A 26,924-nucleotide genomic window follows, 5' to 3' on the forward strand; every position below is an offset into this window, starting at 1 on the left:
CTTGAAGCGTGCGGTAGTGACGGGCGTAATGGGCCTTGTGGCATCCATGATTTGACTCCTCATCAACGTCAACATGAAAGGTAATAATGAACCCAGCTCCTTTGGATCTTCTGTCTGCACACCAGCAGTGTTTGAGGTCAGAGAGAAGTTCAACGTATCTACAACAGCCGGCCTCCTCGGCCTATCCCTCTATGTTTTCGGGCTTGCGTTTGGACCCGTCATGGCCGCGCCAATCAGCGAAACAGCCGGACGCAACGTCGTCTACATGACCACCTTTCCCATCTTCATGCTCTTTACCATGCGCCGGGCTCTCAGATTCATTCGGGTCACTTCTGGTGTGTCGCTTCTTTGCAGGCTTTTATGGCGGGCCTGTCATGGCTGTCGGCACAGGAAGCGCGGCCGGCATGTACGCAGACCGGTGGCAAATTGTTGGCACAGCAGCATATATAACGTGGCCCTTTTTTGGTCCCTCACTAGGATCAGTGGAAATTCCCCCTTATCGACACTCACACAGTTCAAGCGCAACACTAACGCATTGAATGGACCCATCGTTGGCGGCTTCGTGGCCGAGCACAAAGACTGGCACTGGACGCAATGGACTATCCTGTTCGGAGCCCTTCCCATCCACCTGATGACGCTCTGCATCCCCAAGACGTACCAAAAGACGCTCATGAAGCGCCGCGCCAAACAGCGCGGCTTGCCCTTATCCCCGAAAGAACGCGAAGGCGCCGCCGCCATTAAATTCTTGATCTCGATCACGCTCATCCGGCCGGTGTACATGCTCCGTCGAGCCCATTGTCCTTTTCATCAGCTTCTACTTCGCCTTCTGTTTTACCGTGCTCTTTGCCCCCTTTGAGGCGTATCCGATTGTCTTTGGTGGCATCTATGGGTAAGTGAGCCAGCCCTTGAAGACTCCTTCGCCTTCTTTCTGTCATTCAAACTAACTCCAATCACAGCATGTCAATCTCGCACGGCGGACTCCCCTTCCTCGGCATCGCAGTCGGCGTGCTCATCGCCGTCGCAACGTCGCTCTGGGTCGACGAGAAATGGTACCAGCCACAGCGGTGAGCCGCGCTGGCAGCAGGCAAGAAGCAAGCAGCGACAGAGCACCGACTTTACGTGGCCATGATGGGCAGCGTGGGCATGCCCGTGGCGCTCTTCTGGTTCGGATGGTCGGCGCGCGCCAGCGTGTCGTACTGGAGTCCGCTGCTGGCCGGCGTGCCTTTCGCGTGGGGCACGATGGCAATCTTCATCGGCATCGGCAACTACATGGTCAACACGCACGGCCCGTTGACGTGCGCGAGCGTCTTCGCGGCTTCTGGGATCGTACAGAATGGCCTCGGTGCTGCTTTTCCGCTGTTTACTATTCAGAGTAAGTCGTTGTGCTTCATTGATTTTCTTTCCCTTTTTCCTGTCGCCCCTTTCGTGCACAAGGCTAATCAAAGAAATCCAGTATACACAAAGCTCGGTGTTGACTGGGCTTCGAGCCTCTTGGTCTTCATCTCGCTCGCGCTGCTGCCAATCCCCTGGGTGCTGTTTAAATGGGGCCCGAAGATCAGGTACATGAGCCGCTACGACACGATTGCAGACTGAAGCTCCTATCCTCTTGTACTGTTTCTTTTTTAAAAAAAAAAAAAAAAAAAAAAAGCCACGTGATGTTCCGACTATTTTATTTCTCTTGGCATCCGCGGGATTACTTGTCGGACAGGTAATAGCGAGTAGCAACGACTGCTTTTCACGACTTCCAATTTACCTGATCTTTTAGGCAATGGTGTTGGCGATGATGATGGCGTTAGTGTGAAGTTCAGTCCCCTTAAGCCCGATTATTGGTCAAGAAAATTCTTTCACACACACACACGATTTATTTTCATACACCCGAAATGCGGGACGTAATCAGGGTACCGAAGGACGCTTTCGCCAGTCGATGAAATTGAAAGACGGCCTTTTTGGGCCCCTTCTTTTCCTCTTGAAGCGCTTTCGTCACTCGTGCGAACTTTCTGTCTCTCTGAAGAGAGATCCGGGTCGCCAGTCGTCCCTCTATATATCTATATATTGCAACTTTGTTTCTTTGCAAGTTTGTGAGTGCTCAAACTGTCCAAGCGTGATAGATGGCGGCGGGACTTGGTTTGCTGTCCGTCTTCGACGCACCTAAGGAGCGTTCCAGTCTCTTCCCTGCATACTCGTGAGAACTCCCCATGCCACAAGAGCAGCTCCGGACAAAGAATTGGGGGACAAAGAAATAGCAGAGTTGTAGTTGTGATTGGTGTGAGCAAAGCTCACCATACCCGCCATTCATACCGTTCCTTTCATTCATCTAGTCAGATCTACCAAGCCAGGTCGACCCGTCCGTCCGTCCGTCCGTCAATCTATCCCAATTCGGTCAGCCAATCGTGCCAATCATGACATAAGGTATGAGGGCAAAAACAACAGCCCAAGAAGAACCAGCAAGTAGAAAAATCGGGGGGAAAAAAAAAAATTTGAGCCCATGCGAGTCCGTTCCCAGTCCGTTCCCAATCCGGTCCATTCCAGAGTGCCGCCGTACCATGCAACCCCAAACAACCCAGCTACCTATCCATCGCCTTTGACCTCTACCAAATACCAATCCAAAACCCATCCAGACCGGTATATCCCGTTTGAACTACACCGAAACCCCCCAAAAAGCGGCCAAGAAAACTGCCTGCCGAAGACCTCAAAACCAATAACTCCCACCATGCTTGCTGATGACGAATTCGCAGCCGAGTGGTTTTCCTAGCTGCTCCGTGCACACCCTCTCGTGCTCTTGCAGTTCTTCGAGAATCCGCTCACCAACGAGCGGCCCATCGGTGTGCGTGTCTTTGACGTGGATGATGATGACGCGGAGGCCCTTGAGCGGTGGAGGCGCAGGCGGCGCAGTCGATGCTGCTGCTGCTGCGACCGTGGTCGTTGCGGCCGAGGCCGTGAGGGTGGCGGTAGCGTTGTTCGTCGGCGCTTGAGCATGTTCTGATGGCCCCAGCACGAAAGAAGCGCGGCGGCTGAGTGGGTGTGGATGGGGGAGAGGGTGATGGTTGATCGTGGGCTGTGGGGCTGCTGGGCCTGCTCCATCTGGAGTTGCCGCACCGGTGGTTGGAGAAGCACTTGACGTACCGCCGGCGACTGAAAGAAAGAGAGACGGGGTTGGAGGTTGTTGGTGAGTCGCCGCCTGCTGTTGCGGATATAAACGTGGCGTATCGGGACCGGGGGTGCTTGTTGCGGACGCAACGGGCGTGTCGAGATAATCGCGCATGTGGAAGCGCTCACCAGGAGAGAGTAACTGCGGCGTTGACGACGTGGCAAAGGCCGCAGAGGCACTGCTTGTGGTAGTTTCAGCCGCGGTTGTTGTTGTCGAGGCACGCGCGGATAGGGCGGCGGCCGTCAACTGACTGGCTGCTACAGACTTTTGGCGCGAGCGACTGCGGCGTCGACTGTGCTCATCCTCATTGCCAGATAAAAAGCCATTGGGGCCGCTGCGCTTGCGCTTTCGACTTTGGCGGAGTTCTTCGCGCTCACGTTCAAGTTCTTTGCGCGCTTCCCTAACCATTTCCGCCAGATACTGCAGTTCAGCGATCAAATGTCGCGGTGCGAGATGGCCAAAAAGAACGGCATCCCCCTGCGCGTCTGTGTAGCTGCATTCAATGAAGACGCCCTTGAGGATGCCCGCAGCAATTTTGGGCGCAGCCTCCTGCCAAACATGGGCTGTGCGGGGAGACAGCGACAACGTGTCTGGTTCGACGTCGCCAAATATGAGGATCTCTCTTGCAGGGGGCGGACGGGATGAGACGGCGCCGTACGGCGAGCCCAGATCCGTGCGAATAAAGTAGGCAGAGCTGTCGATGATGCACTGCTGCACCCCGTCGATTTGCGGCACAGAAGTCGGCTGCTGTGCTGAGAATAAAGGTGTCCCAGGCTGCGACGGTTGCGAAATGGAAAGCGATCTGCCGTCCGTCGCAGCTGCAGGATGTCCATGCGCGAGCGTGTTCAGGCCAGTTTCTGACATTTGGGCGCTGCTTCCGCGGTGGATGTGGCCAGGTCCTCTCATGCAATTCCCGTGACTGACCTTGAATCCCTTGACGCCGAGGCCATCGCACACCTCAATGAAGCCTCTACTGTGTCCGTCTCCTAGCGCAATGTTTCCACCCTCGGCGAGTCTTTGAAATGTGACAAAGCCAACGCCGCCATCCTCATCCGTAAGGTTTGGCCAGATGACGTCATTGAAAATATGGGTTTTGATCGAATTTACAGTGAAAGGCAACGCGGCAAGGCGCTTAGGTTTTGATGTATTGTGGAATGCGGCAGTATTGATAACAAAGCCAGATAGGTGATCCAGATGGGGGTGTGTAATGAGATATGTAGCCACATGTTCCCGAACGACATGCACCGCGTTTGCGCGTGCCGATGCATTTGGAAATGGCAAACCCGCAAAGGGTCCTGCCTCGAGCATAGTGATTGGAGGTGGAGGCGTCGCGGATCGCCATGAAGCCCCGTCTGAGCTATTGTCTGTGGAGAGGTCTTGCTGCGAGGAGCCTGTGTTGGTAGGGCTGGGGGACTCGTCCGTTTCATCGAAATGGACCCTTGCCGTGATAGGACTGGTTTGATCGACGGTAGGAAAGTCATGCTCTAGTATTCGGGTAATGGCCGACAAATGGGTCCCTGCATCCACGGCTAATATCGAGTTCTTGGACCATTTCGATGCCGTAGCCCGTACTAGAAAGCCCGTCACACTGTCTTCGCTCGGACCGCCACCGGCTCCCTACATGTCGCCGTCAGCAGGGCCATGACTTGTTCTTTCAGTCACTATGCGGTTGGAAAGATGGGCAAAAGTACCAGTCGAGGCGCATCTGGTAACAGACGTCATAACCACTCAACCGCAGTGCAGCAAAGCTTGTTCCGCTGCCCAGCACTTACCAAACATATCACCTGAATGGCTGCATCCTTTGGGGGGTGCTCCGCGTCTCCATCGGTTTTCTTCATGGAGTCGGCGAGGAGCCGGAGTTTGTACCAAGCGCAAGTCTTGTTTGTGCTAGTGTGGACCCCTTGTCTCGCGCGGATACCTTTGGTATGGCCAGCCCACAGCTTGGCTAGAGTTGGAAGCGGGTTTGCCCGTCCGTCCGAATATTTGGTATCTAGGCGGGCGGCTACGGTCTCTGCGCAAGTTTGAGGCGTCAAGTGATGGGTCTTTGACCTTGGTCCTTGAGGCGACGAGGCTTTTGTGTGAGGACGTGGACAAAGACCAGTGGTATTCGACCCTCGATCAAAGCCAGAAGGGCGTACTGTATTCTGAGCGAGACTTCAGACTGGTTGGCAATTCGAGGCCAAAAGTTGAGGCGGGAAGGAGAGAGAGCGCGGCGAAGGCTGGCTAGCTGGTCTTGGATCAAGGTAGGTGTCGGATGCGCCAAAAGATGTGGGCTGGCAGCCGATGTCTCAAAGGATATATCTTTGCGCCTGTAATCTCTGAGATAGGCACCAGCTAGTGGAAAGCAGCAGGCGGTCCCTGTGGGCGCGCGGGATTTGGAATCACTGGGATCGCGTCGTGGAATGCGTCGAGGCGGGCGACGTGGTGCGGGCCGGTCGACCTGGATCGTGTGGGGTGCGTCAAAAAGTGCCGAGCATGGCTCTTTCTGACACCAAAAAAACGAAAGCGATGGCAAAGTGAAATCGGGAGGAGGGAAGACCGTCGTGGTGCGGTAAGGCAAGGCGTAAAGTAGACGTGCCTGACAGGCTCGACGGCGGCGCGCAGGCGCCCTGCGAGTACCTGAAGCCAAGCGGTTCGTGCCGGGACCAATGGATGCGCACGCGGGTGGTGGCAGGCGGCCAGGCAAGCGGAGGGAGCGGTCGTGGGAGCAGAGGGAATTGATTGGGAAAAAGGTAGAGAATGAGAGAGAGAAGGCAGAAGGGAGAGAGGGAGGGAGGAGTCGGGGGCACAGCAGGTCGTGGCGCGCGTGTCGCGGTCCCGTCAGCAGTCCAGTGTCAAGTCCAGTCGTTGTCCTTCAGTTGGACTTTGCGTGACTCGCGTCATAGGCCCTCCCCAGAATCTGTGTACCTCTAGTCCACATCCCAGTTCCGTCATGTGATTTCCTCCACGTCGAGGTCCACCAGGGCATGGGCATGGGCATGGGCATGGGCATCTACGATCAGACCAACACCCGACGACCCCAGCAGACAGATCTCCTGTGCGTCATGCACCCAGTCCCAACTGCCGAACCCACAGCCTCATGATCAAGGAAAACTTTCACAACCATACCAGGATGCTGCTTGTCAACTTGGGGGAATCAATTTTTTGTGCCTATTCGCTGCCTATCGTGGAGCTACAGCACGTCATGTCGTAAAACCTTTGCTGAAAACAGCACTCGTAAACCCATCCCGCCGTAAAATAGGCAATGCTGCAGAAGTCCTTCTATACCCGCAGCAATGCAGAATCCCGACAGCCCTCGTCACTACTGTCTTCAACTCGTTTACTTGAAGACCTTGCCGTCAGCCCACTCGTATGTCTTGCCATTGACCTCGATGCCCTTGTCGCAGGCCCACTGGTCCTCGAGGAACTTCCGGTCAGCTTCGCTCTTGGGGTCGAGCTTGGTGAAGGTGTAGCTCTCGTGGTCGGGAGCGACGTCAAAGGCGGGAAGAGCCTCCTGGCCGCGGACAAGGAAAGCACCCTTGATGATCGAGTCGTTGGTGACACCGAAGACGGAGAGGACGCCAAAGAGGTACTTGCGGCTAGCCTCGAGACGGGCAAACAGACCACCTACACGCTTTTTCAGTCCAATTTCCTTCAAAGTTCTACTTGCCAAATCTTACCAATCAGGTTGGAGCTCATGAAGGTCATGGTGAGCTCGTCGTTATACTTGTAGTCGACAGCCCAGATCGAGTACTCCTCGAAGTTGACGTTCTCCCAAAACCAGGGCATGGCACCCTCGCGAGTGTCCTCGTTGGAGTACTTGCGCTTCCAGTCGTCAATGGCGAGGCTGGGGCGTCCAAGGGCCTCAAGGGGGTGCTTGGGCTTGGGGGCGGGGGCGGGCTCCTCGGCAGCAGCAGCCTTGGGAGCCTCCTTCTTGGGAGCGGCTTCCTTCTTGGGGGCCTCTTTCTTGGGAGGGGCGACGTTCTTGAGGGGCTCGTCGGTGAGGATGACCGGCTCAGAGACGGCGGTCCAGATGGGCTGGTTGGCAACAGTCTGGAACCAGCGGGTGGTGGCAGGGTTCTCAGACCTCCACTTCTTGTCGAAGAAGAACTGGAAGCCGCGGCTGACCATGCTGGCGACAAAGATGTCGGCAAGGGTGAGCCTCTCGCTGACGAGGTAGGTGTTAACCAGCAGGTGCTCCTCGAGGACCTTGACGGTCTTGAGGGCAGCAACCTGGGCCTCCTCAACGGTCTTCTTGTTGTAAGGAGCCCTGCCAATCAGGGGGAGGAACCAGCCAGCAAGCTTGGGGAGGACCTCAGAGTTGCCAAAGGACATCCAGCGGAGGATGGAGGCGTAGTCCTGCTTGGTCTTGCCAAGGAGAGTGGTCTTCTCATTCTGGGAGGTGACTGTGCGCACATCAGCAAATGCTCAGAGGTCGCTGGCTCAGGCGCAGGCTTTTAGCGTTTAAGGGTTGGTGGTGTAAGATATCAGAGTGAAATCTCTCAACAGTAATTTTCAGACAGGGATAACTGTTTTGATAGGTGTGCTCATCTTTGGGAAAGGGTCCAGCTAGGGCAGAGCCAATGGCAATTGACGTACCGTAGACAGCAATGGCAATGCACTCGCTCAGGTTGTAGCCATCGGCACCAACGAAGGTGGGGATCTTGCCGAGCTTGTTAACCTTGAGGTAGTCGGCAGAGACGCCCTCGGCGGGGTTGGTCTCGACAATCTCAATGTCGAGGCCGTTCGCCTTGGCGACAGCGATGATGGGCTGCGTGCGCGGCTGGCCCTGTCGAGGATTTAGCAGAGTGGACGAGTAGAGTCATCGCGGGGCTGGTGTCGGCCCTGCAACAAAGCTCCACAAGACGTACCTTGTAGCCGTAGAGCTTGCCGAAAGACATGGCTGCTGTGTTGATTGAAGCGACTGGGTTTGAAAGGGTGAGGAGAATTCAAAAGCCGCTGTCGTTGATCTGGACAGGCAGAGAGTGGTGGAGGTGCGTTGTTAGCTCGAGGTGGTGTGGCAGGCAAAGTCGCTAGAAATTTGCGAGACAGAGGGGCTAGCGCGAAGCTAGTGTGGCCCGAGCGCCGAGCCTCAAGCAGCGCGCGAGAAATGTCCAGTTGGTTGACATCCAGCCCGTTCGCTTCCTCTCAGCCAACGCCAATTCTCCCCGATGAAGGGCTCGACGCTCGTCACTGGACTGCGAAGGGCTGCGGGCTCTTTGCTCCAACCGACCGCACCGCGCACCAGTCCCTCGGCGCTGAGGACACCGGCCATCAGACACTCGACCGCATCCTTCTCGACTAGCATCTCTCGCCGAGCCGAATTTCTCGAGGATGACCAGAAAGTCAAGGCCGCTCCTGAAATCGATTTGGACGGCCAAGGCGATGAATACCACACTGCCTTGATGAAGAGGGTGCGCGTCGTCCCAGCGTCACCCTCCTACTTCACCGGCAGGCCGAGGTTCACAGACGATTTTCTCGAGCTCCAAGCTCTTGTCCGCAAGTACGAGACGTGGCCGCAAATCGACCCGCTTCTCGCGCCCAGAGTGGCCTGGAAAAGCTTGGACGAGTACCAGTCAATGGGAACGCCGGAGAGCATAAGGATTTCGAGATGGCGCAGGCTTCAGCAGCTTCTGCAACGGCTCAACTACATCCACCCCACAATCATGCCCGAGGAGGTCTCGAAAGTCATGGAACGATACAAGCGGCCAATCAACCCCTACTCGCGAGAGCCGGCCCCCAAGGTACTGGATGAGATGGGAAGAGGCAAGGGCTCTGGTCGAAGAAAGACTTGCTCCGCTGTCGCGTGGCTGGTCGAAGGCGACGGTGAAGTGGTAATAAACAGCAAACCACTGCATCAAGCATTTCACCGACTTCACGACCGTGAGAGTGCGCTGTGGGCACTCAAGGCCACGAATCGCCTGAGCAACTACAATTTGTTTGCAATTGTGAGAGGAGGTGGTACAACAGGCTGGGCCGAGGCATTGACCGTGGCCGTTGCGAGGGCATTACTGGCACACGAGCCAGGTTTGAAAACTGTTCTGAGAAGAGGTAGGCCTGACATTCCACAACGCAATCCGTCTTCACTTTGTTTTGTTTAGAGTCGAGGCACGCGCCTCGCTCTCGTATTTGATTACCTCTCACGCAACCCTGTCTTTGCCTCACTTCGCGATTTCCTACCTAGCTTTGTCAGGTTCAAAACAAGATAGTTGTTGCCAGGATCACGAGCTAACTATTGGTGTCTCAAACAGCTGGGTGCATCACGCGGGACCCTCGCCAGGTAGAGAGGAAGAAGCCTGGCCATACCAAGGCTCGCAAGATGCCCGCTTGGGTCAAGCGTTGAGGGGTTGGGCAGTTGTTATGCTGGTTTGCTAGTGTCAGGTCTGCACACGGGAATTGGGTCACAACAATGCCCCACAGCAGACTTGTCAATGTCAAGATTTCTTTTCAGTCAAATGGCGACAACCGAGCCGGTAGCAACCGCTTCAACCTGCCGTCAGAGTGCCAATGTGCCGCGGTACTGGAGAGTTTGGAGCCTGGCCGCGAAAGAAAAAAACCAAGCACATTGCAGAGCTATGGATTGTTTACATCGAGTCAGTGCCATGTGCGGTGATGTGAAAGCGGAACAGCTCGGGCCAGAGACAACTCACAGGGCGGAAGTCTATTTGCAACAGCCCTCGCTCGGGGCCATGAACGCATGCTGGCCGACCCATGCAGCGTATATATTCGGATGAAGCGGTCTAGACCCGAGCGTCCAGGGAGGGCACTGGTGAAACTAGTTTGCATTGCGGGTGATTTAGCATGGCAAGAGGATGGACAGCGCTGGAGGTGTTGCGGGGGATTCGTGATGACAGCATCATCTGTCTCGCGCTCAACGTCAATTGATCCTGCACCCGTCTCGGCCCGTTTGCCAGCCGTGTACGGCGGCGTTTGGGGTCAGGGGACGGAATAATTTGCCAAATGTAAAGATATGCTTTTCAAGACTGGCTTTTGCGGTAGGTCAATTGGAACTGCTCGGCCGGTGGTTGCGCCCAGTGGCTTTGCGGTTTGGTGACATCCGGATGAGCAACAGAGCACATGCGCAAGCCACACAGCCAGTGCAGAGCAGAGCAGACCGGAAGCGAAGTTGTCAATGTCACGTCTGGGTTGCACACAGATAAGATTCAGGGTCGCAGTTTGTCAGCATCCCTGGGGACGGAGCTCGATGTCGTTCGGAAGCAAACGAAAGCTTCTAGAAAGCAGAAATGGTGCAATTTGGCGAGGATCCTTGCAGGTCTACGTGATGCAGCGACGGGAGCCGTTGGACGATCCGTGATACCACACGGCTCTAAATGAACGACGCAGTCGATTGTTGGGCCGGAAGGGACGTCGTCCAGCGCAGGCAGCGGATGTCGTGGGCTAAAACAGCCATGTCAAGTGAGCAGCATGGCATGCGGGCGCATGAATCGCAGCCCAACATCCCCTCCTTTGTCGCTGTCGAGATCTACGATAGGGCGACGGGGTAGGGCGGCACCCCGGCGAGGCTTGAAAGGGCGATCCGGGCGAGGGATCGACAACACGACGGCTGTGGAGATGAGTGCTGCGCCTGTGCGGGACGGCAGCCCTCCAGTCTGCCTCGCTGTCCGTCAATGGCTTCGGCACATCAGTCCAGCTTGTGCTCCATTGCGTTTCGGCCTGGGTCGTCTGCGACGCCTGACAGGGCTGGTGGTGCAAGATGAGCGCGCGTGCAGTGTTGAAGTCTGGTTCCTGGGCGTCGAATCCCAGGAGACGAGGAGCGAGTACCCGGTTGCAGAGGGAGAGAGAGAGAGAATGAGATGGTGGTGGTAGTGGTGGTGGAGGTAGAAGATCGTCGCAGCTACCTCGGGCCTTTTTTTTTTTTTTTTTTTTTTTTTCCCTCTCGCTCCAGTCTCTTTGCCTTCGCTTCGTCCATCCCGCCAACCTTGAAAATCCAAACACCACCACTGCACATCCGCCCGTCGAGCCTTACCCGTATCGTACATCGCTCCCTCTTACACCTTGGCGGCCACTGCGCGCGAGATGGCCGCAGCTCTCAATTCGCCCTGGCACGTTCTGGCCAGAGCACCCCAATCCATCCCGTCATGTCTCGCACGAGCCCTTGGCCGTCGAGAGCCGTGAGCCGTGAAGCAGCCCGGCGTCGCGTCGTGGCGCCCGGTGCGCGGCTGTGGTAGCTGTTGACAAAAGCGTAAACCTGCTCTCGTCTGCCCTGTTGCTCTCCGTGTGCTGTGTGCGCTGGCTGACCTGGCGGCGCCCTGCTTCATTCATCACCCTTGATCCCGTCCTCGTCAACCACCAGCTCCAGGCCAGCCCTAGGAGCGATCCCGAGCCGATCAGCTCACCTCCCCCGGTGGCCGTCTGTCTATACAAACGGGCCCGTTGCGAATGGGGCTTCATCGAACGCCATCCTTCTCCTCAGTCACCTCTTCCCAGTCCTCGAATTTCCAGCAGTGACGGCCTCACCATCCCCCCAACTCCCCGCCTGCGCGCCTCCTTTTTAACAACCTCTCCGTCGTCTCTTTGCAAGCAAGAAAAAGTTACCATCGTCCTCAATTACCCCCCGTCCTCATTCACTGTCGAGGTTCCACCTTCCTTGCGGGCCGCGGGACGACGACTCGACGTTGGCCGACGCGACAAGGTTCCGTCGTCTTCACTTCAGGCCGAGAAAGGCGTGGATCGCGCCGCCTTCTGCGCGTCTCCTCTCCGTCTGCCGATATCTTGCAAGGTTGCCCTTTCTCACCCCGTTTCGCAGCCCTGCCGAACACCGCTCTCCTCGCCGTCCAAGGATTCTCCCCGCTCTTTCACAAGCTTTGTTTTTTTACACCCGGGCAGGCACAGCCTGCGCGTTGTGGCCGGCCCACCCTCGCTGACGCGACCCGCCAGTCTCCGCCTCAAGAAGGGTCATTCCGAATTCTGCTCGATCGAGGTACCAGAGGCCAGTCGTGCTGCCCACCCCCTCTGCTCGAGGGTATCCTTGCGCCAATCATTGACGACTGTGAGGCTGCTACGCCATTCTTTCAACGGTGCAAACTCCGCCTGTCATTGGCCCGTAGCTCTGCTGCGTCAGGCCTGAGTCGCGTCTGTTTAATATCCCACACAGTCGCTGACTTCAGACCTTTGCGAGGTGTCAAACTCCTCTCGTTCAACCCACCAGCTCTGACTCGCTGATACGCGTCCCAGAGGCCGCATACCAACTTCGCAGCCTGCTCGCACGCTACCGCTCGCTTGCTCGGCCGACCCACTCGACGTGTTTCGATCGACTAGACCAGAATCAGAGCAGAAATTGGAAAGCTGGCCTTCTACGCGACTCCTCCTTCATCGCCGCAGGGGCAAAGGGGTGCGCTCGATCCGCCCATATATCTCTCTCGCAAGGGCAGGTCGACTGGCATGGACAATAATGACCGTCGGCAGAGGCAGCAGAATCCACCTGGCTACGCTCCGCAACAAGGACTCATTCAGACGCCTCAGCAGTATCCAGCCGTAAGCGGAAGCGACCGTTTTCGACAGAATCCACTGACGGCGCAGCAATCGCCATCATCCGCACCCTCGAGCGGACGGGCAGGAACCGGACAAGGGTACGGCTACGGCAGTTACGGCGAAGGCGCGCAATTTGTAGGCTCTTCCATCCAGGCCGGTGCGCTGCAGTATCCCCCCGAGTACGGCCAAGATCAGCAAAGAACGCCGCAGCAGTATTCGCAGTACGCATCCAACATGATGTACAATGTTCCAGCCCAGCAGCAGGCGGCTCCGCAGTCCCCGTACGAATCCGTGCAACAGTACCAACCGCGGCAGTCTGCAGCAATAGAGGTGTTGTCAACCCAATTTGGAGTTCCACAGCAGTATTATGGTGTGCCCGGCGAAAGTGGGCCAACTAGCGCCCCTGCGGCCGGAATGGCCGCGCAAAACGTGCCATCACAGTACTCGAACCTTTCTTATACCACCCAGAGTCCCGTCGGAAGGGACCCTCTTGCTCCCGCATACGCCACTGGAATGAACGATCCGACGCAGGGAGGCTCGCACGGGGCATACGCCCAACCAAACTACCCAGCCTCGGGTGCATCTTCCGATTGGGACAATGCCTATGCAGAATACCAGACGCAGGTCAAGAGGACTTTTGAATACATCCGCGATGGTCGCCTTAGTGAAGGCGGCAGCTGCTTGCTTCGGATCACCAAATGGCTGCTGGGGAACGCTGAGGCCTTGGGTAAGCCAAGTGGGTCGCAAAAATGCATGAACTGAGCAGCTGAATTGACGATAGGACTAGTTCGAGATGACGAGTCCATGCAACAGGACCGTCTCAAGCTGTGGGAAGAATTCAACACGGCCTGGTTGAGCATCCTGCAAACGCAAAAAGACATGTCGCTGGAAATGGCCGAGTCCGGACAATCCCCGCGACCCCCGAGAAGCATGATGGACTACGAATTCATGGAATCGATGGGCAAAGAGCTCGTGAGCCTCTGCGACAACATGGAGAAGCACGGATTGGTCGACTATCAAATGGGAGTGTGGGAAGAGGAAATCATTGCCAGTGCGTCGACACAGAACCAAGACGAGCAACTCTTGCTAATTTCTGAGCCAGTCCTCACAAAATGCCTCGATTTGCTGGAGGAACACACGGGAGCCGGCAGTGCCGGCGCTCAAACCACTTCCGCCGCAAGGAGGCGATGAGGAGCAACGTCGTCCCGATCAAAAGCCTTCATCCCGATAATGTCCCTGCAACGATGAACGCGAATGCTTCTATTGATTTATATTGTACGCCAGGTGCCTGTGTACCGATTTTTGTCTCTACATCACGTCCCTCTTTTCTCTTTCTCCTTCGTTGTACGCATATGCTCCCTTGCTGGTGCCGGGATCTCCAGCGCACCGGACCGTCTCGCGTTGGTCTTTGTCCTCCGCCGACCGTTTCTTTTCCATCACTTTCCAATTCTGTCCGATATACCAACGCCGCGGGGTGTGTGGGATGTGGCGTTTTCGAGGAGGTCTTCTTTTGTCACTGTACAAATAACGAGCATAGTTCGGGCGAGGCGCTAAGGGTGGGAGGGCAGAGCTTCGAGTAATGGACTGGCATGGGGGCTGGGTCCGCGATCGAGGTCTGGGTTCGGGCTGAGGGCTCCTGGGAAAGGGTCAGGGGAACAAAAAAAGAGGGCAGGGCCGGGTTTGTGATGACGGGATGACGATGATGGTTGGCGTAGGCGTACAAGCGCAAGGGGGGCGTCGAAGGTGGCTCAGCTGGCCAGCTGATGTCTTCCTCGATCTTTCTCGTGTCTTTGAGCGGGGGCTCGGGGGAGGGGAGGCTTTCGCACCTCGCATGAAGGGAGGGATTTCAATTTCTTGTCACGCTGGAGATACCAAGAGGAGGAGTTGAGCAGGATGGGTGGGTGGCCTGGGGCCCGAAAGAGGGGCAGGGATTGGTTGGGCAGCAAGCGATTGGTTGGAAGAGACGGATGCAAAGGCGACGGACGAGACGAGACGAGCTACGCATGGCTTGCTTGGTTTGGATCTGCTTGTCTTGACTACGTGTTTGTGTAAAATTACTCGACTGTCAGCAGTGGTTGCTGTCTGCAGCAAAGAAGCAAGAGTTTAGGTACCCCGATTGCTGCGTCGCGCGCAGCCTCCCTCAGCCAGTATCGTGTCTGAAGCACAAGCCGGTGAAGGGAAGCATTTCAATGCATGGCCCCAACGGTCGTCTTGTACAAAGACGTGTAGCCCTTCAGCCTGCGAATTGCTTTTTCCACCACGTCGAGCTGCAGCTGCGACTGCGACGGGAGGCGTGTGACGTAGCTGACTGCCAACGCGTCCTTGTGCCTATGTGTATGTACACAACCTGCGCGAGGTGTGCTCGCGCCTCTGGCTGACTGCTGAATGCCCGTCAACGCCCGTTCCGCAGCCAGGGCTTTGGTGCAATGCACGTACGCCACCTTGCGCCGATGTGCCTCTGCCAGGGAAAATTAGCAAAAGTTGTGGCACACAATCATGGCTTCCCGAAGTTGATGCCCATGAATCCTCCTAATCAATTTATAAGCTTGAATTCGCCCTGTTGGTATCTGTTGAAGCTTTGGAATGCTCCTCACTCCGGTCCTCTAAGTTGGTGTCATGTGCTACAATCTTTGGCCCAAAAGCCGGGTCCATTTGCCGTGATTGTGCTACCCTTTACCACAAACTTTTCAATGGCTTGCTCAAGGCGTCCTTTTCCTTGTCTTTTGCCCAGTGATGACGATTCGTCATCGACCGCATAGAAAAAAAAAAGTGAATTCGTACTATCAAATTCGAAGTGATGCTATCATTCCGTGCTTTGTCTAGTACAGTGATGCAGTACCCCTTGACGGCTTCGAAGCCATTAGCTTTGGCAACACACTATCTGCTGTAGGAAACACGCCCACAAAACGCACCAAGAAAAACCCTCTGATACCCATCCAAAGATTGATGAAGGCTACACTTCTGCCAAACTGTCGCCAGTCACTCGTCTCCGACAACGCGGACCGCGTTGTTTCTCGCTTCTCACACGCGACGCCCATCGACAATGTTGCTCACCCTCTCCAATAATCATCCTCTCCTCTTCCACCCGCAACCTCGTCCATCGGCCCGCCGGAAATTTCCATGGGCTTTTGCGCCGAATTGCTAATCCTTCGTTCCCTGCAACCTTCCTTCGCTTGCCGCTGCTGCTGCCAGGGAACACGCTCCGGCGCTGGCGGCAAGGGTCATGGGACAAGAGGAGAAGGGAAGAAAAAAGAGAGGGAGACTGCTCATCCCCCATCGCGTCCTTGCAGCATTGGCCAGAATGTTGTGGGCCTTCAATGGACAGGTACGCGTCGACACCGCCTTCCACTGTTACCAGGCACAACTTTGCTTTTGTACTGGCCATGGCTCCCCAAATCCACGTCCTCGGCGCTGCGAGGCGTCCAGAGTGTTATCAGCTTGCAGATGGCTGGTTGCTCTGTTGTCACTGCGCGCGTCATGCGCTATTTCCGCTCCAATCTTCTCACCACTTCAAGCAAAGGGAGATTTCAAGGCTAGACCATAACACTGTTCGCTTCTGAGACCTCCAGATCGATCTCAATTTGACTCATTGAGAGAGACAACCAACCCGGCACCATCTTTTGTTTTCTTGTCCTCTCAAGCTTTTTTTTTCGGACTTCCCGCCAGCAGTGTCCGAGGAATTGTGTTAATCTTGCACATCGCGGATCGCGGGCGCGTCACATACTACTCATCTCCACTTCGCTGCTCGCCTTACACACATTGGGTTGCCGATGAAATATTGGCTGTGGAAAGGAGACCTGTAGAGCAGCAGTTCCATGAGATCTGCACACTGCCCCTTCCAACATCGATCAAGTACGTCCAACGTGGGACCTGTGGGAACTGGGAAATGTCTGCCCCTGGCCGAGGGAACAAGAGCAGGGGCTCGCAGACTGGTTTCAGCACTGCAGCTGCACGCTGCGCGCGCTGTGCAGCTCGTTATGGGCATGCGGCGCTCACTGATTGTGGACTTGGCCCCCAAAGTCGTCAGAGGCCCGCTGATGTTGCAAGTCGCCATGCAAGGAGGCCCCTAGGTCTAGACGCGTTCACTGCGCCGTTCGTCAAGGCATCCCCATGAAAGCCGTTCGGATGCGGCCGAATATCATTTCCAGGAAACCACCCGCATGCAAAAGCTGACAAGACTCTCCCTGCGCCTTCTGCAACTTCCTACACCCGCCTGCGTCACTTTGGCAAGGCTACCAATTATTGACCAAAAAGCTTAGACGAGTCCAATGCTTGGGAGCAGCCATTCGCCTGTCGGCGTCCAGGAAAAATGTTTCGGTTGCCCAAACGTCAGCACTGTCGATCAAGCTGCCCCAGACGCAGCAGCCGTAGATCGCTCTGTGACCCCCAGCAAAGGACAGACTTGCGATGACTAGACGAGAATCACCAAGCGCCAAAATATCCACAGCGACGGCAGTGGCGACTACAGTTGCGGCCCGAGACTCTACCACGGGTCGTCATTGTCTGCTTACTCACGAACCATGTCAGAATTTTGCTCTCGTTTCTCATATTGCTTTCATAGTCTGAGGTCGAGTATGGAGTGCTGATCCGCTGCTCCTGATTTTTAACTGTCTATAAATACCAACATCCACCAGTCGCGAGCCGGCGTCATAAGCTTTATTCCGAGCCCGCCCCACGCCAAAACAGCAATCAACGCAGGGTCTTTGCCATTCCTGTCGTCTGTGCTCCAGACCTTCTCCACCACCATCAAAACTGCAAGTACGCCTTCCTGGTCTCAGCCCTCACGACGACGGACGGTGTCGCCGAACCAGAAACCACCGACGTCGGTTGGCTCAACCAGGCATGTTGTTTATGCGATTGGCAGAAACTCTAAAATTTGACCGAGTTCCATCCGACGGAGGTCTCATCCAGACAGCCACAGTGGGTGTTGAGAGAGATGATACAATCTGGGTCCAGCTGCAGTGATGAACGACAGCTCCCTAGCCGCAACAGTGAACGAATGCTCCCCAAACGCGACCACGGTACTGTAGTAACTGGATGCCCCCTAGCTTCACTTGCATCGACGAAGCAGTGATTTATCCATGGATACAGCGGCAGTGCAAGGAGGCGTCGTGTTTTTTTTTTTTTTTTTTTTTTTTTGCCCTCCTCTTTTTTTCTTTCTCATCCACCGTGCATCTCACGACTTTCCTGTTCTCCCCTACGCCAGCAATGCCACACGGCCATATTCACAGTTTGGCCTCGGATCAATGAAGAACCGTTGCGACAGCCAAGCGGCCAGCCACGCAGTCAGCCGTCATGATTCGTCGCTCGGTTGACCTGCCCGGAACCCGCACGTTGCGCAGCCGGCCTGGAAAGATCTGAGACCTCACATGGCCCCAATATCCAGATTGGCTTCCACAGGTGTTGAGGGCGGTCTCTGCGCGGCTGGGAGTCCCTCGTCATCGACGGCGCCTCCGCACAAGGACGAGGCATTCCCGACGACCGCAGCGCGAGCTGGCGCCGCTGCAGGGACTCATCCTGAACCTACGCTGACTAGTCCCGCTGGGATGCACCGTCCGCTCTGAGACATTTTTCGCTCAGTCATCTCGACCGTGTCCAATGGGGTACGCCACCAATTCTTTTCCGTGCTGACTTTTTCCTTCCTTGGGCGGCGGGCATCCGATTTGTGGTGCTCGCGGCCCGACAAAAGATGGCGAAGTGTTGTACCTTCCTGTCTTCGTATTGCAGAATCAGCGTCTTCCATCGCGCTGACAGCGGACACAACGCTTGCTGCCGAACCGGATGGTTTTTCCCATCCCCTCCATCACGGCATTCGAATTTGAACGGGCCACCTCATGCATCCCCCTTTTCTTTTTTTTTTTTTTTTTTTTTTTTTTACCCCTTTGTCCTGAAAGCTCAACTCACGAACAGCAAACGTCTCGCATCAGAGTCTCCCCTCCGCCACAGCAACGAAACAGAGCCTCCGCGAAAGACGCTTCCTGAGATGCCATGGTCCACTGGTTGCTCAGCCTCCTCTTGCTATTCTCTTTTCTTTCTGAACCACGTTCTAACAGTTTTGGCACATGAGTCCAAGAGGGTTATGAGCATTCGCCCAAGATGCTTTCTTCCATGATCACTTTGCAATCTCTTATCGCATGCAATCATTCCTTCGGCCCTTCTTCTATCTTCTACCCTCTTGCATCTGCATACGGATGGGATGAAGCTAAGGAGCAGTCGTCAGCGCGGCAATGGGTTTCAAAAACAACGATACCTCCTGACACTGTGGCCACATCTTGAAGCATTCGTTCGCTCTTGCGGGTCGGACGGGACCAAGGAGCATTCGTGCGCTCGTGTGGATGGAACTGGAGAGCATTCGTTTGCTCAGGATATCCTTCTGTACGTTGGTAGGAACATAATTGACTTCCAATCAATAGAGTACGCAGGAACGACGACATGTATCCAAAACAGACACATGTTATAAAAACAAGGGAGAGGACAGGGAGCATTCATACGCACTGACAAGTAAGCAACGTGCCTCCCATTGATGAAACACCCGATGAAGGATAAGTCAAACTTCCAATGCCGTTATGCATAGTCCAAATTCTTCTTTGATGATTACACTAACTTTCGTAGAATTTGTGACTGAAAAGAGTCAGGCTCATGGTGTTGAATGTAGTGGAATACTCCTCCTGAAGGGGCTGGATAGGCTAATTAACATACACCAATGCACCTCACTTGTCATTCATACTGGTTGCAGATGAAATTTTGCATTTGCTCTGACTCTTCAGACATCTTGAAATTACAGCGCTCATTCCAGGATATAGCAAGTTGGGGCTCGACAGCGCAAACAATTTGGGGAGGACAGTGTCGAAGCAGCTTTACACTGACCCAAGAGAGCGATTACCATCTCATCCCTTCTCAACCCGAACGCCTCGCTGAAAGTGGTGTATGGACAAGTAGGGAATATATGAACATACGAAGGAAAAAGAATGGGACAGTTGGTGAGTCAAAGGGGAAGGAGTAGACACAATGAGAAACGTAGGAAAGCTGCGCAATCAGGGTTGTCCGTAGAAAAGAAAATAGGAAGAGAAATCAAAAGAGGGCAGGGTGCGGAAGCAGTCTCACTATGAGATCCTGCCTCTAAGCACCCTGAGTCTTCTTCATCTTGCGCGTCGACTTGGTCGCCGGCCTGACTCGGAAAATGTAGTACAGGAGGGTGGCAGCGAAAATGTTGAAGATGATGTAGACCCAGCCGAGGCCAAAGTTGCGCCAGCGGTCCGTCCAGTAAATCTTGCTGGTGGCCAAAAACTGATCTGCGTTCTGCAGACTGCAGTAGCGGCAGTCTGAGATCGCGTCCGGGTTTTGAAGTGCGCCAGGAGCTGTCTCGAGGTATGGCGCCATGTATTGGCCGCAAGTCATGTTGAGGGGTGGGTTGAAGATGGAGGTTTCGACCGAGGAGCATTCGACCGCCCGCCCATGTAATTCGGTTGCTGCGATGCCTGCAACCCAGTAGGTAAAGGGTGAAACGCGGTACATGAAGATCCAGAAGCCTGGGAGTGCGTTGGGTGATTGCATAACTCCGTTGAAGGTTAACATCAACGCAAACAACGTCGTCGCGATGGCACCGGCGGTTTCTGAGTCGGGAAGGCCGGCGATACAGGCGGTCGAAAAAGATGAGGCATACACGAAGAATTGAATGCAGAATAAAAGCACAAGTACCTGGCGTTCTGAAGATTGGATGCCGTTGACCGGGTAGTAGTAGCAGGCCCAGACGAGGATGCCTACGAGCACCTGGTAAGGGATTTCGACGACGATATTGGCGATGAGGAAAGCCTTCCAGGAATAGGCCTTGGACGGACGCTCGCGTACTTCGTACAGGGACCGCTGGGTGACGAAAAGGGGCATGACTTGCTGGACGAGGGTGGAGAAAATTGTCGAAACCATGAAGACAGAGAAGAGGATATTTTGCATGCCCTGCAGCGACGAACTTGGCCTGAAGAATGAGAAGCCGATGAAGAGACCTGAAGAGACGCCCAGTGCAATCTTGGCCCAGATGTAGCCTGGCATGCGCCAATATTGTTGGAAGACACGGTAGGTGACCCAGTAGAGCTGTGAGGGGAACGGCAAGGCAAACTCGCCCTGATTACCCTCTTCATTCTCGCCAGCGATGGGCTCTTTGATCTTCTCGCGGTGAATGCGGTCGAGTTCGTCCTGCACGGCCTTGGCCTCGTTCGAATTCTTCCAAACCTCATGCCAGTCGAGAATGGATTTGCCTGTGGCGCCGGCTCCAACACACTCCAGCATGTACTCAGCAGGGTTCTCGTCATCTGAGCATTTGCGTCCCCCGTTGGATTCAAAGTAGTCGAGCATCGTTCGTGAGTTTGGACCGATATCGCCAAAATAGACGGTTTTACCGCCTAGGTGGATTACAAAATCAGTATCTTGATAAATGATGTATGCCCGAAATATCTACACGTACCTTTGGCCAAGAACAAGAGCCGATCAAATTCTTGAAAAAGAATAGCCGAAGGCTGGTGGATTGTCGAAATGACCGAATGACCGTTGTTGGCAAGCTTGCGCATGAAGGCGACAATAGCCCACGAACTTTGGGAGTCGAGACCGCTGTATCACGTTAGCATTCTGACCTCGACTGGTGCGTGAAGAGTCACTGACCTGGTTGGTTCGTCAAGGAACAAGAGAAGTTTTGGCTTTGCAGCAAGCTCCACTCCGATGGTCAGCAGCTTCCGCTGCTCGACATTCAATCCTTCACCGGGTACGCCGACAACGGCCTCGGCGAAGTCTTCCATATTGAGCAACTTGATGACGTCCTCGACGTAGGCCAATTTCTCGGACTCTGGGACGTTCTTTGGCTGGCGCAGCATGGCACTAAACTGAAGACTCTCCCTCACCGTTGCCGTTTGCAAGTGGAGATCTGCATGTGACGGTCAGTCGAATGCTCCTTGTCAGTGTCAGTTGGTGATCACATACCTTGCTGCTGTACGTAACCAATGCCCCGTTGAAAGCTCTCATTCAAAGGTTTGCCATTCACAAGCATATCGCCAGTGATGACACCCATGGTAGTCCTTTGCGCCAACACGTCAAGAAGCGTCGTTTTGCCCGCCCCTGAAACTCCCATCAAAGCCGTTAACGTGCCTGGTTTGACCCAACCAGATACATGGTCCAGAAGCCGGCGAGGCTCTCCCTTGATCTCAATATCGTAGACCACATCGCGCCAAGTGAAAATATCCTTATGAGGAGCGAGGGCATTTTCTCCCTCAGCATCGGCGCCCTCCTTGGTCACCACGTCTGCAGCAGACTGCTCCTCATCTGTGCGCTTGGAGTCATCCAAGTAGCTTGGGACATGACCGCGGCGGAAGACCAAGACTTCGGCAGTCGAGGTCGTAGACGAGTTCAGTTCCGTCCCGAGAAAGTAGATGAGCATGAACACGATAAGGAAAGCGCAGAGAATACCAAAGTTGCGCCACACGTTCGAGTAAGAGTAGTCGTATGCGGCTTTGATGTAGTCGTCGCCGTTGACAGTCCGTTGCCCAGCAATGGCGCCTCTGGCATTGCAGATGAAACTTTCACCTTCAAGAGGTGAATAGGTGGGAACGAACTCGGAGCATACGTAGTCGCGGGCGTGGTACTCGTTGGCCAGGAGGATTTCGAAAGCGTAGTAGATGGGGTTGATCCAACGGATCCAGCCCAAGTAGTCCCGCATCAAAGGGGCTGGGATGACAAATCCAGTATAGACGACGATAGCCAAGACCAAGACTCCTGCAAGCGCCATAGCTTGTGAGACCGTCTTGGTGATGGCAGCCATGGTCCGGAAAATTGCGCTCATGACAAACATGGAGATGAAGACGACAAGGAAGTACAGGAAGAATTGGGCAGCTTCTTTTCGCAGTTCGGATAGGAAGTAGAGAATCAGGTTGAAGCAAACCGCGATGAGGAATTTGACCGGTATGTCTGATACAACTCCAGCGACGGCTTCCGTAAAAGGGTGATAGAAGGCGTAAGAGTTGTGCTTCTCCACAATCGCACGCTGCGCGTACAGACTGTTGATTTCCGAAATGGCCATGAGAGCGTTGAGGAGGATGGCAAAGAAGAGGGCAGCGTTCTTTGCGAAAAATCCTTGAGTCGCTTCTTTGGTACCGAAGAAAATCGAGCCGATGATGAGAGCCATGAAGATTTGGCTTCCGATGTTTGCTAATGTAGAAGCTTTGTCGTTCCAAATTCGCTTATATGCCCTCATCGTGTTGAGCTTGATTTGCATCGGGACAGAGATGAGGTACGAAGACTTCGGGTTCGTGTGCTTCGCCTGTTCCGCACGCTTCGCATCTTGAAAGGTGGACAAGACCTCTCCACCAACTGGGAACTCTCGGTCGTTCTCAGCGATCTCGGCTTGAAGAGCGGCAAAGGCTTCCGAGGATCTCCAGTAGTGTTCGAAGTCTTCCGGAGTCCTTGGAACTTTGTTCTCCCATCCTTCGCGTGCTGTCCTTTCGATAGGGTTGGTTACTGAAGTGAGGAAATCACCAGTGGTTTGCCGGGGTGGGCAGTACCAGCCCTGGTCTTCAAAGAATTGCTTGGCCTTGCTCGTGGGTCCGTAGTAGATTTCCCTGCCCTCGTAGAGCACAACAGCCTTGTCGAAGACGTCGTAGATGGCTTGACTGGCCTGGTAGATGGCGACGGCGTGCGTAGAGCCTCCCAAGTCTGCAGCCAAACGAAGAGCTTTGACAAACTCGAGCGCAGTGGCCGCGTCCAAGCCTCTGGTTGAATTGTCCCACGCGCCGATAGGGGCTCCCGCAACCATCATCTCAGCAATCGACACACGTTTCCTCTCACCTCCGGAAACACCTCGCACGAAATCGTTGCCAACCTTGGTGTTGTAGGTGTGGGAGAGACCAAAGACAGTCATCACAACTTGGGTGACGTATTTGGCCCACTGCTCGCGGGAGCACGAGTAGACGCGGTTGGAGGGTGTGCGGTAGCTGGTTGCATAAAATAGGGTATCTCCCACTGAAAGGTGCGGGAAGTGCTTGTCCACTTCTTGGTTGTAGACCATCTCTCCTTTGAACTCTTTCATCATCTTCTTGAGCGGGATGCCGTTGTAATGGATTTCGGTGTCGTCGCTCAGCCTCAAACCGGTAAGCTCACCGGTAAGAGATTTCAGGAGCGTGGAGCATCCACTGCCCGGTCTTCCAAGGACGATCAGCATCTCTCCACTCTTGAGGACACCGTTGAAATCCTTCAAGATTCGCTTTTCGGGCTTCTTCCCAAAGGTTTCGCCGAGCCGGAAGGGAGCCATAAGGAGCGAGCCGGCAGTCTGTTGGAGACTGAGTGCGGAGCCCGAGCCGGAGACGTTGAGGTTCTTGAATGAAATTCCGGCTCGCTTGATCTTGACTTGCTCGTCATCCATGGCGCGGATAAATTTACGCAGCCATTTGTAAAGGTCGAATTTGTCACTGTTTGGGTCCAAAATGGGGTCGTCTTCAGAGAGATCGGCAATGGTGTCTGTTGCTGATACTGTCCGCTCCACACGCGACATTACACTCATGCCGGTGGTACGGCGAGACATGGAGTGTCGGGTGCCTCTCCTGGACAGATTGGTTGCCAATCTCACCAGTTCTGCCTCGTCTTCGGCGGAAAAAGCGGGAGCGCGGTCATCGTCCGACTTTTCGGACTTCTCGACGTCCGTCTCGGAGTTGTAGCCATCGTGGTCTGGACGTCCGGAAGTTGATCTGATAGGCATGAAGAGCCGGCTGTCGTCTTGGCCCTCAGGGCTGGAGGCTATTATTTCTTTCTCGTCTGCCATTTTCGTGACAGGAGTATGAAAAATTGGACTGGGCCAAAAGTAGGTGAAGGCCCGGAGGGATGCTCCTCACGAGCGGCGGGGAGTGTTTGTCGTGGATTCCTTGGAGGAGATGTTAGGAATCACTGTTGAAAAGGGTCCAAGCGGGTAGATGTCTCAAGGTGTGTCTTTGTGGGTAGGGGCCGGAAATTTGTTAGTGCTTGTGGGAGCCGACTATATATGTCTACCGTTTCTGCCAGCTACGTGAAAGCAGGAACCTTCGGGCCATATGTTGCCCGCTTCCGGATGTGGTTGGCGCGGTTTCCCGCAACAAAGCTAGAGCTCGGTAGTGACACATCCCCCGTTCCGCTTGGGGTCGGCGGGAGTTGGGGAAGCCTAGTCATGTCTTGATACGGACTTGGCTGACGTAGATTGCCCTGTTAAACCGCTGTGCCAACCAGCAAAACATGAAGCCATCTGGCTTGAAAGCGAATCATATTTGGCGGAGGGAATGATGACTGATCTCTGACAGTCTAACATGATTTTTTTCAAAGCCCCAGGAAAGCCCCGAACCCTTCGTAGACCGGCCAATTTGCTTGGAGTCAGCGTCTGGATTGCCTTGCAGGCGATGGTTTGTTAGCCTGAGCTTGTTGTCTAGAAAGGTTAAGACACGAATACCAGGTGGGCTGCTTGGCATTGGTTGGGACAGGAGATACAGTCAAAGCCGACGTCCGCTGGAAGGACAAAAAAAAAAAAAAAAAGGCAATAAATAAGGATAACTGAGCTTGGGGGTGACGTTGCTGAGGTGCCCATCAAGGGTGGTTGTTGGTAAGCAACAAGCGCGGTTTAGATTTGGGCATTGAGTCATGCGCGGACTGGGCTGTACTGGATGGTGAAACATGTTTGATAGGGGGCAGTGTTGTCGGGAGCCGCATACATCATACATCACTCCCATGGTCTACATCTGGTATCTATGTCAGAGCCAAGGCGGACCGAAAGGGTTCGGGAACAGGCGAGACGAGATCCGCGGAAGGGTTGAGATGGGGAGGGCGGACACCGAGGAGCACATGGAGACGCAAGTGGCTCGTGCGCTGTTCTCCGCTAGTTTCCGGTTCTCTGCAGCTCGTCCGTGTAAGCTTATGCCAATCCGCAAGAGGGCCTGTCGATCTCGTGGGAATTTGCGTCATCTTGTCCTGGGTAGTGCTGACGAATGTCGCAGCTGTGGTTTTCGATAGTCTGTCCGGACGGGCTAGTGATGGCCAGGAATCTTTCCTAGTTTCTAGATTGAAGAGGACATAGAAAGCTCTTGGCCGATACTGATTCATTGGGTACCGGTGCTCCGGGTGCCTGGTGATTTAGAGAGTGTTCCAGTCTCGTCGAATGGTATATTCTGTATATTCTGCTTTATTAAACCTTTGGTTTTGCTCCTCCAGAAGCTGCGTTGTTCTCCATTCCTAGCCCTTACAACTCCGGATATGGACCACGAAAATATCCAGAAGATAAGGATATTCCTTGTAGTAGCAGTGTTAAAGGGCCTGGTAGCTGAGTTTTGTACTCCGACGCATTCCGTCCGGCCACGAATGATCCCGCACAACTCATAAGGGGAGTTCGGGAGCACACTTGCCGTTTATCAGACAGAAATTGTGAGACAAATTACTGGGATCAAAATGTCAAACTCCTCGCTCAACGTGGAAACCTGCCAAGTGAGAAACGTAAAGCTGCTGGTGTCGAACAGAACCACGTGTATGGAATGCATGGCGTTTGTTCAAATTAGGGTCTTCCCCAGTTCATGCTGCGGAACAATGACGTGATTGGCGGCAGTAGAGGCGTTCACGAGCAATTAGAGAATCTTTGCGGCTGAAGACTCGCCACGATGGGCGCTCAAAGAGAAGGCGAAGTCAATGCGTTGCGTCTAAAATCAGGGCCAGTGTTGTTGATGGACTTTTAGTTGTCGCCAAGAATGATTCTTCAGTGGTGTTTTAGAATCGTCGAGTTAACGCGGTGATGATGGAGCTGACGTTGACGTTGATGCTGCACGGTTCAAAAGTGTCGTCGCTTGGTTCCGCCACCAGCCACAGTAAGGGAGGCTTCGCTCCGCCGCGCAGCTCGTATTCGGGGCGGACACTCTTGGCTAAAAAGGCATCCTCAGATCCAGATTTTTCTTCACCAACCATAAGAAATGGCTGCTCAACTGTTCATCGCTCTCCGTGTCCATTGCGCAATCCATTCCTAAGCACACTCCGGCTGCATCCGTCTTCGTCCGGTTTTCTGGTGGTCTTCGAAGTTTCCACTGCCGCCCGCTCCGCCGCTCGAGCTGCGCCACCTCCGCATCCCGGGACAACTCCTCACCCACTGCTCTCGGATAACTCTTCCTCCTTTACGTCAAAGTCCGAGGGCCGTCCATCCTTGCTCGGCCTGCTACATACGTGAACCACCCGCTCGCTCGGCATGATCTACAAACATCCAAAATACTACAAACAAACGCCGTTTGACACGTCCTGTGGCTCAGAATTGGCAGCCCACACACAGCAATCA

The 26,924-nt window shown here is 54.6% G+C and overlaps 6 protein-coding genes across 6 annotated transcripts; 3 read left to right on the forward strand and 3 right to left on the reverse strand.

Annotated features, from left to right (window-relative positions):
* Positions 1–73: 73 nt before the first annotated feature.
* On the forward strand, positions 74–1,593 carry IWZ02DRAFT_468584 (major facilitator superfamily domain-containing protein; the record flags this gene model as incomplete). Its single annotated transcript, XM_066768642.1, is given in 7 exon segments — positions 74–335; positions 355–482; positions 515–772; positions 792–889; positions 957–1,064; positions 1,137–1,372; positions 1,454–1,593. The coding sequence occupies 7 exon segments, from the start codon at positions 74–76 to the stop codon at positions 1,591–1,593; spliced, it is 1,230 nt and encodes a 409-aa protein (XP_066624582.1).
* Positions 1,594–2,227: 634 nt separating this feature from the next.
* On the reverse strand, positions 2,228–8,144 carry IWZ02DRAFT_398907 (uncharacterized protein). The gene is made up of 6 exons (XM_066765608.1): positions 7,999–8,144; positions 7,727–7,916; positions 6,808–7,533; positions 6,480–6,754; positions 3,400–4,765; positions 2,228–3,132 (listed from the first exon to the last, which is right to left on the reverse strand). The coding sequence occupies exons 1-6, from the start codon at positions 8,026–8,028 to the stop codon at positions 2,690–2,692; spliced, it is 3,030 nt and encodes a 1,009-aa protein (XP_066624583.1). The 5' UTR covers positions 8,029–8,144; the 3' UTR covers positions 2,228–2,689.
* IWZ02DRAFT_446694 (mitochondrial 37S ribosomal protein uS9m) lies at positions 8,134–9,399 on the forward strand. The gene has a single exon (XM_066767242.1). It carries the CDS (start codon positions 8,299–8,301, stop codon positions 9,226–9,228), a length of 930 nt encoding a protein of 309 aa, XP_066624584.1. The 5' UTR covers positions 8,134–8,298; the 3' UTR covers positions 9,229–9,399.
* A 3,130-nt stretch (positions 9,400–12,529) lies between these two features.
* On the forward strand, positions 12,530–13,810 carry IWZ02DRAFT_431574 (uncharacterized protein; the record flags this gene model as incomplete). The annotated part of the gene is made up of 2 exons (XM_066766169.1): positions 12,530–13,346; positions 13,401–13,810. 2 exons carry the CDS (start codon positions 12,530–12,532, stop codon positions 13,808–13,810), a joined length of 1,227 nt encoding a protein of 408 aa, XP_066624585.1.
* A 4,654-nt stretch (positions 13,811–18,464) lies between these two features.
* On the reverse strand, positions 18,465–19,350 carry IWZ02DRAFT_446704 (uncharacterized protein). Its single transcript, XM_066767243.1, has one exon. It carries the CDS (start codon positions 19,102–19,104, stop codon positions 18,787–18,789), a length of 318 nt encoding a protein of 105 aa, XP_066624586.1. The 5' UTR covers positions 19,105–19,350; the 3' UTR covers positions 18,465–18,786.
* A 17-nt stretch (positions 19,351–19,367) lies between these two features.
* Positions 19,368–24,413, reverse strand: IWZ02DRAFT_516054 (ABC-2 type transporter; the record flags this gene model as incomplete). Its single annotated transcript, XM_066770668.1, has 5 exons — positions 19,368–21,015; positions 21,078–21,220; positions 21,272–21,530; positions 21,587–24,124; positions 24,167–24,413. 5 exons carry the CDS (start codon positions 24,411–24,413, stop codon positions 19,739–19,741), a joined length of 4,464 nt encoding a protein of 1,487 aa, XP_066624587.1. The 3' UTR covers positions 19,368–19,738.
* Between the last annotated feature and the right edge of the window lie 2,511 nt (positions 24,414–26,924).

This window comes from Phyllosticta citriasiana, assembly GCF_038021145.1.
Source record: "Phyllosticta citriasiana strain CBS 120426 chromosome Unknown IWZ02scaffold_4, whole genome shotgun sequence".
NCBI lineage: Eukaryota > Fungi > Ascomycota > Dothideomycetes > Botryosphaeriales > Phyllostictaceae > Phyllosticta > Phyllosticta citriasiana.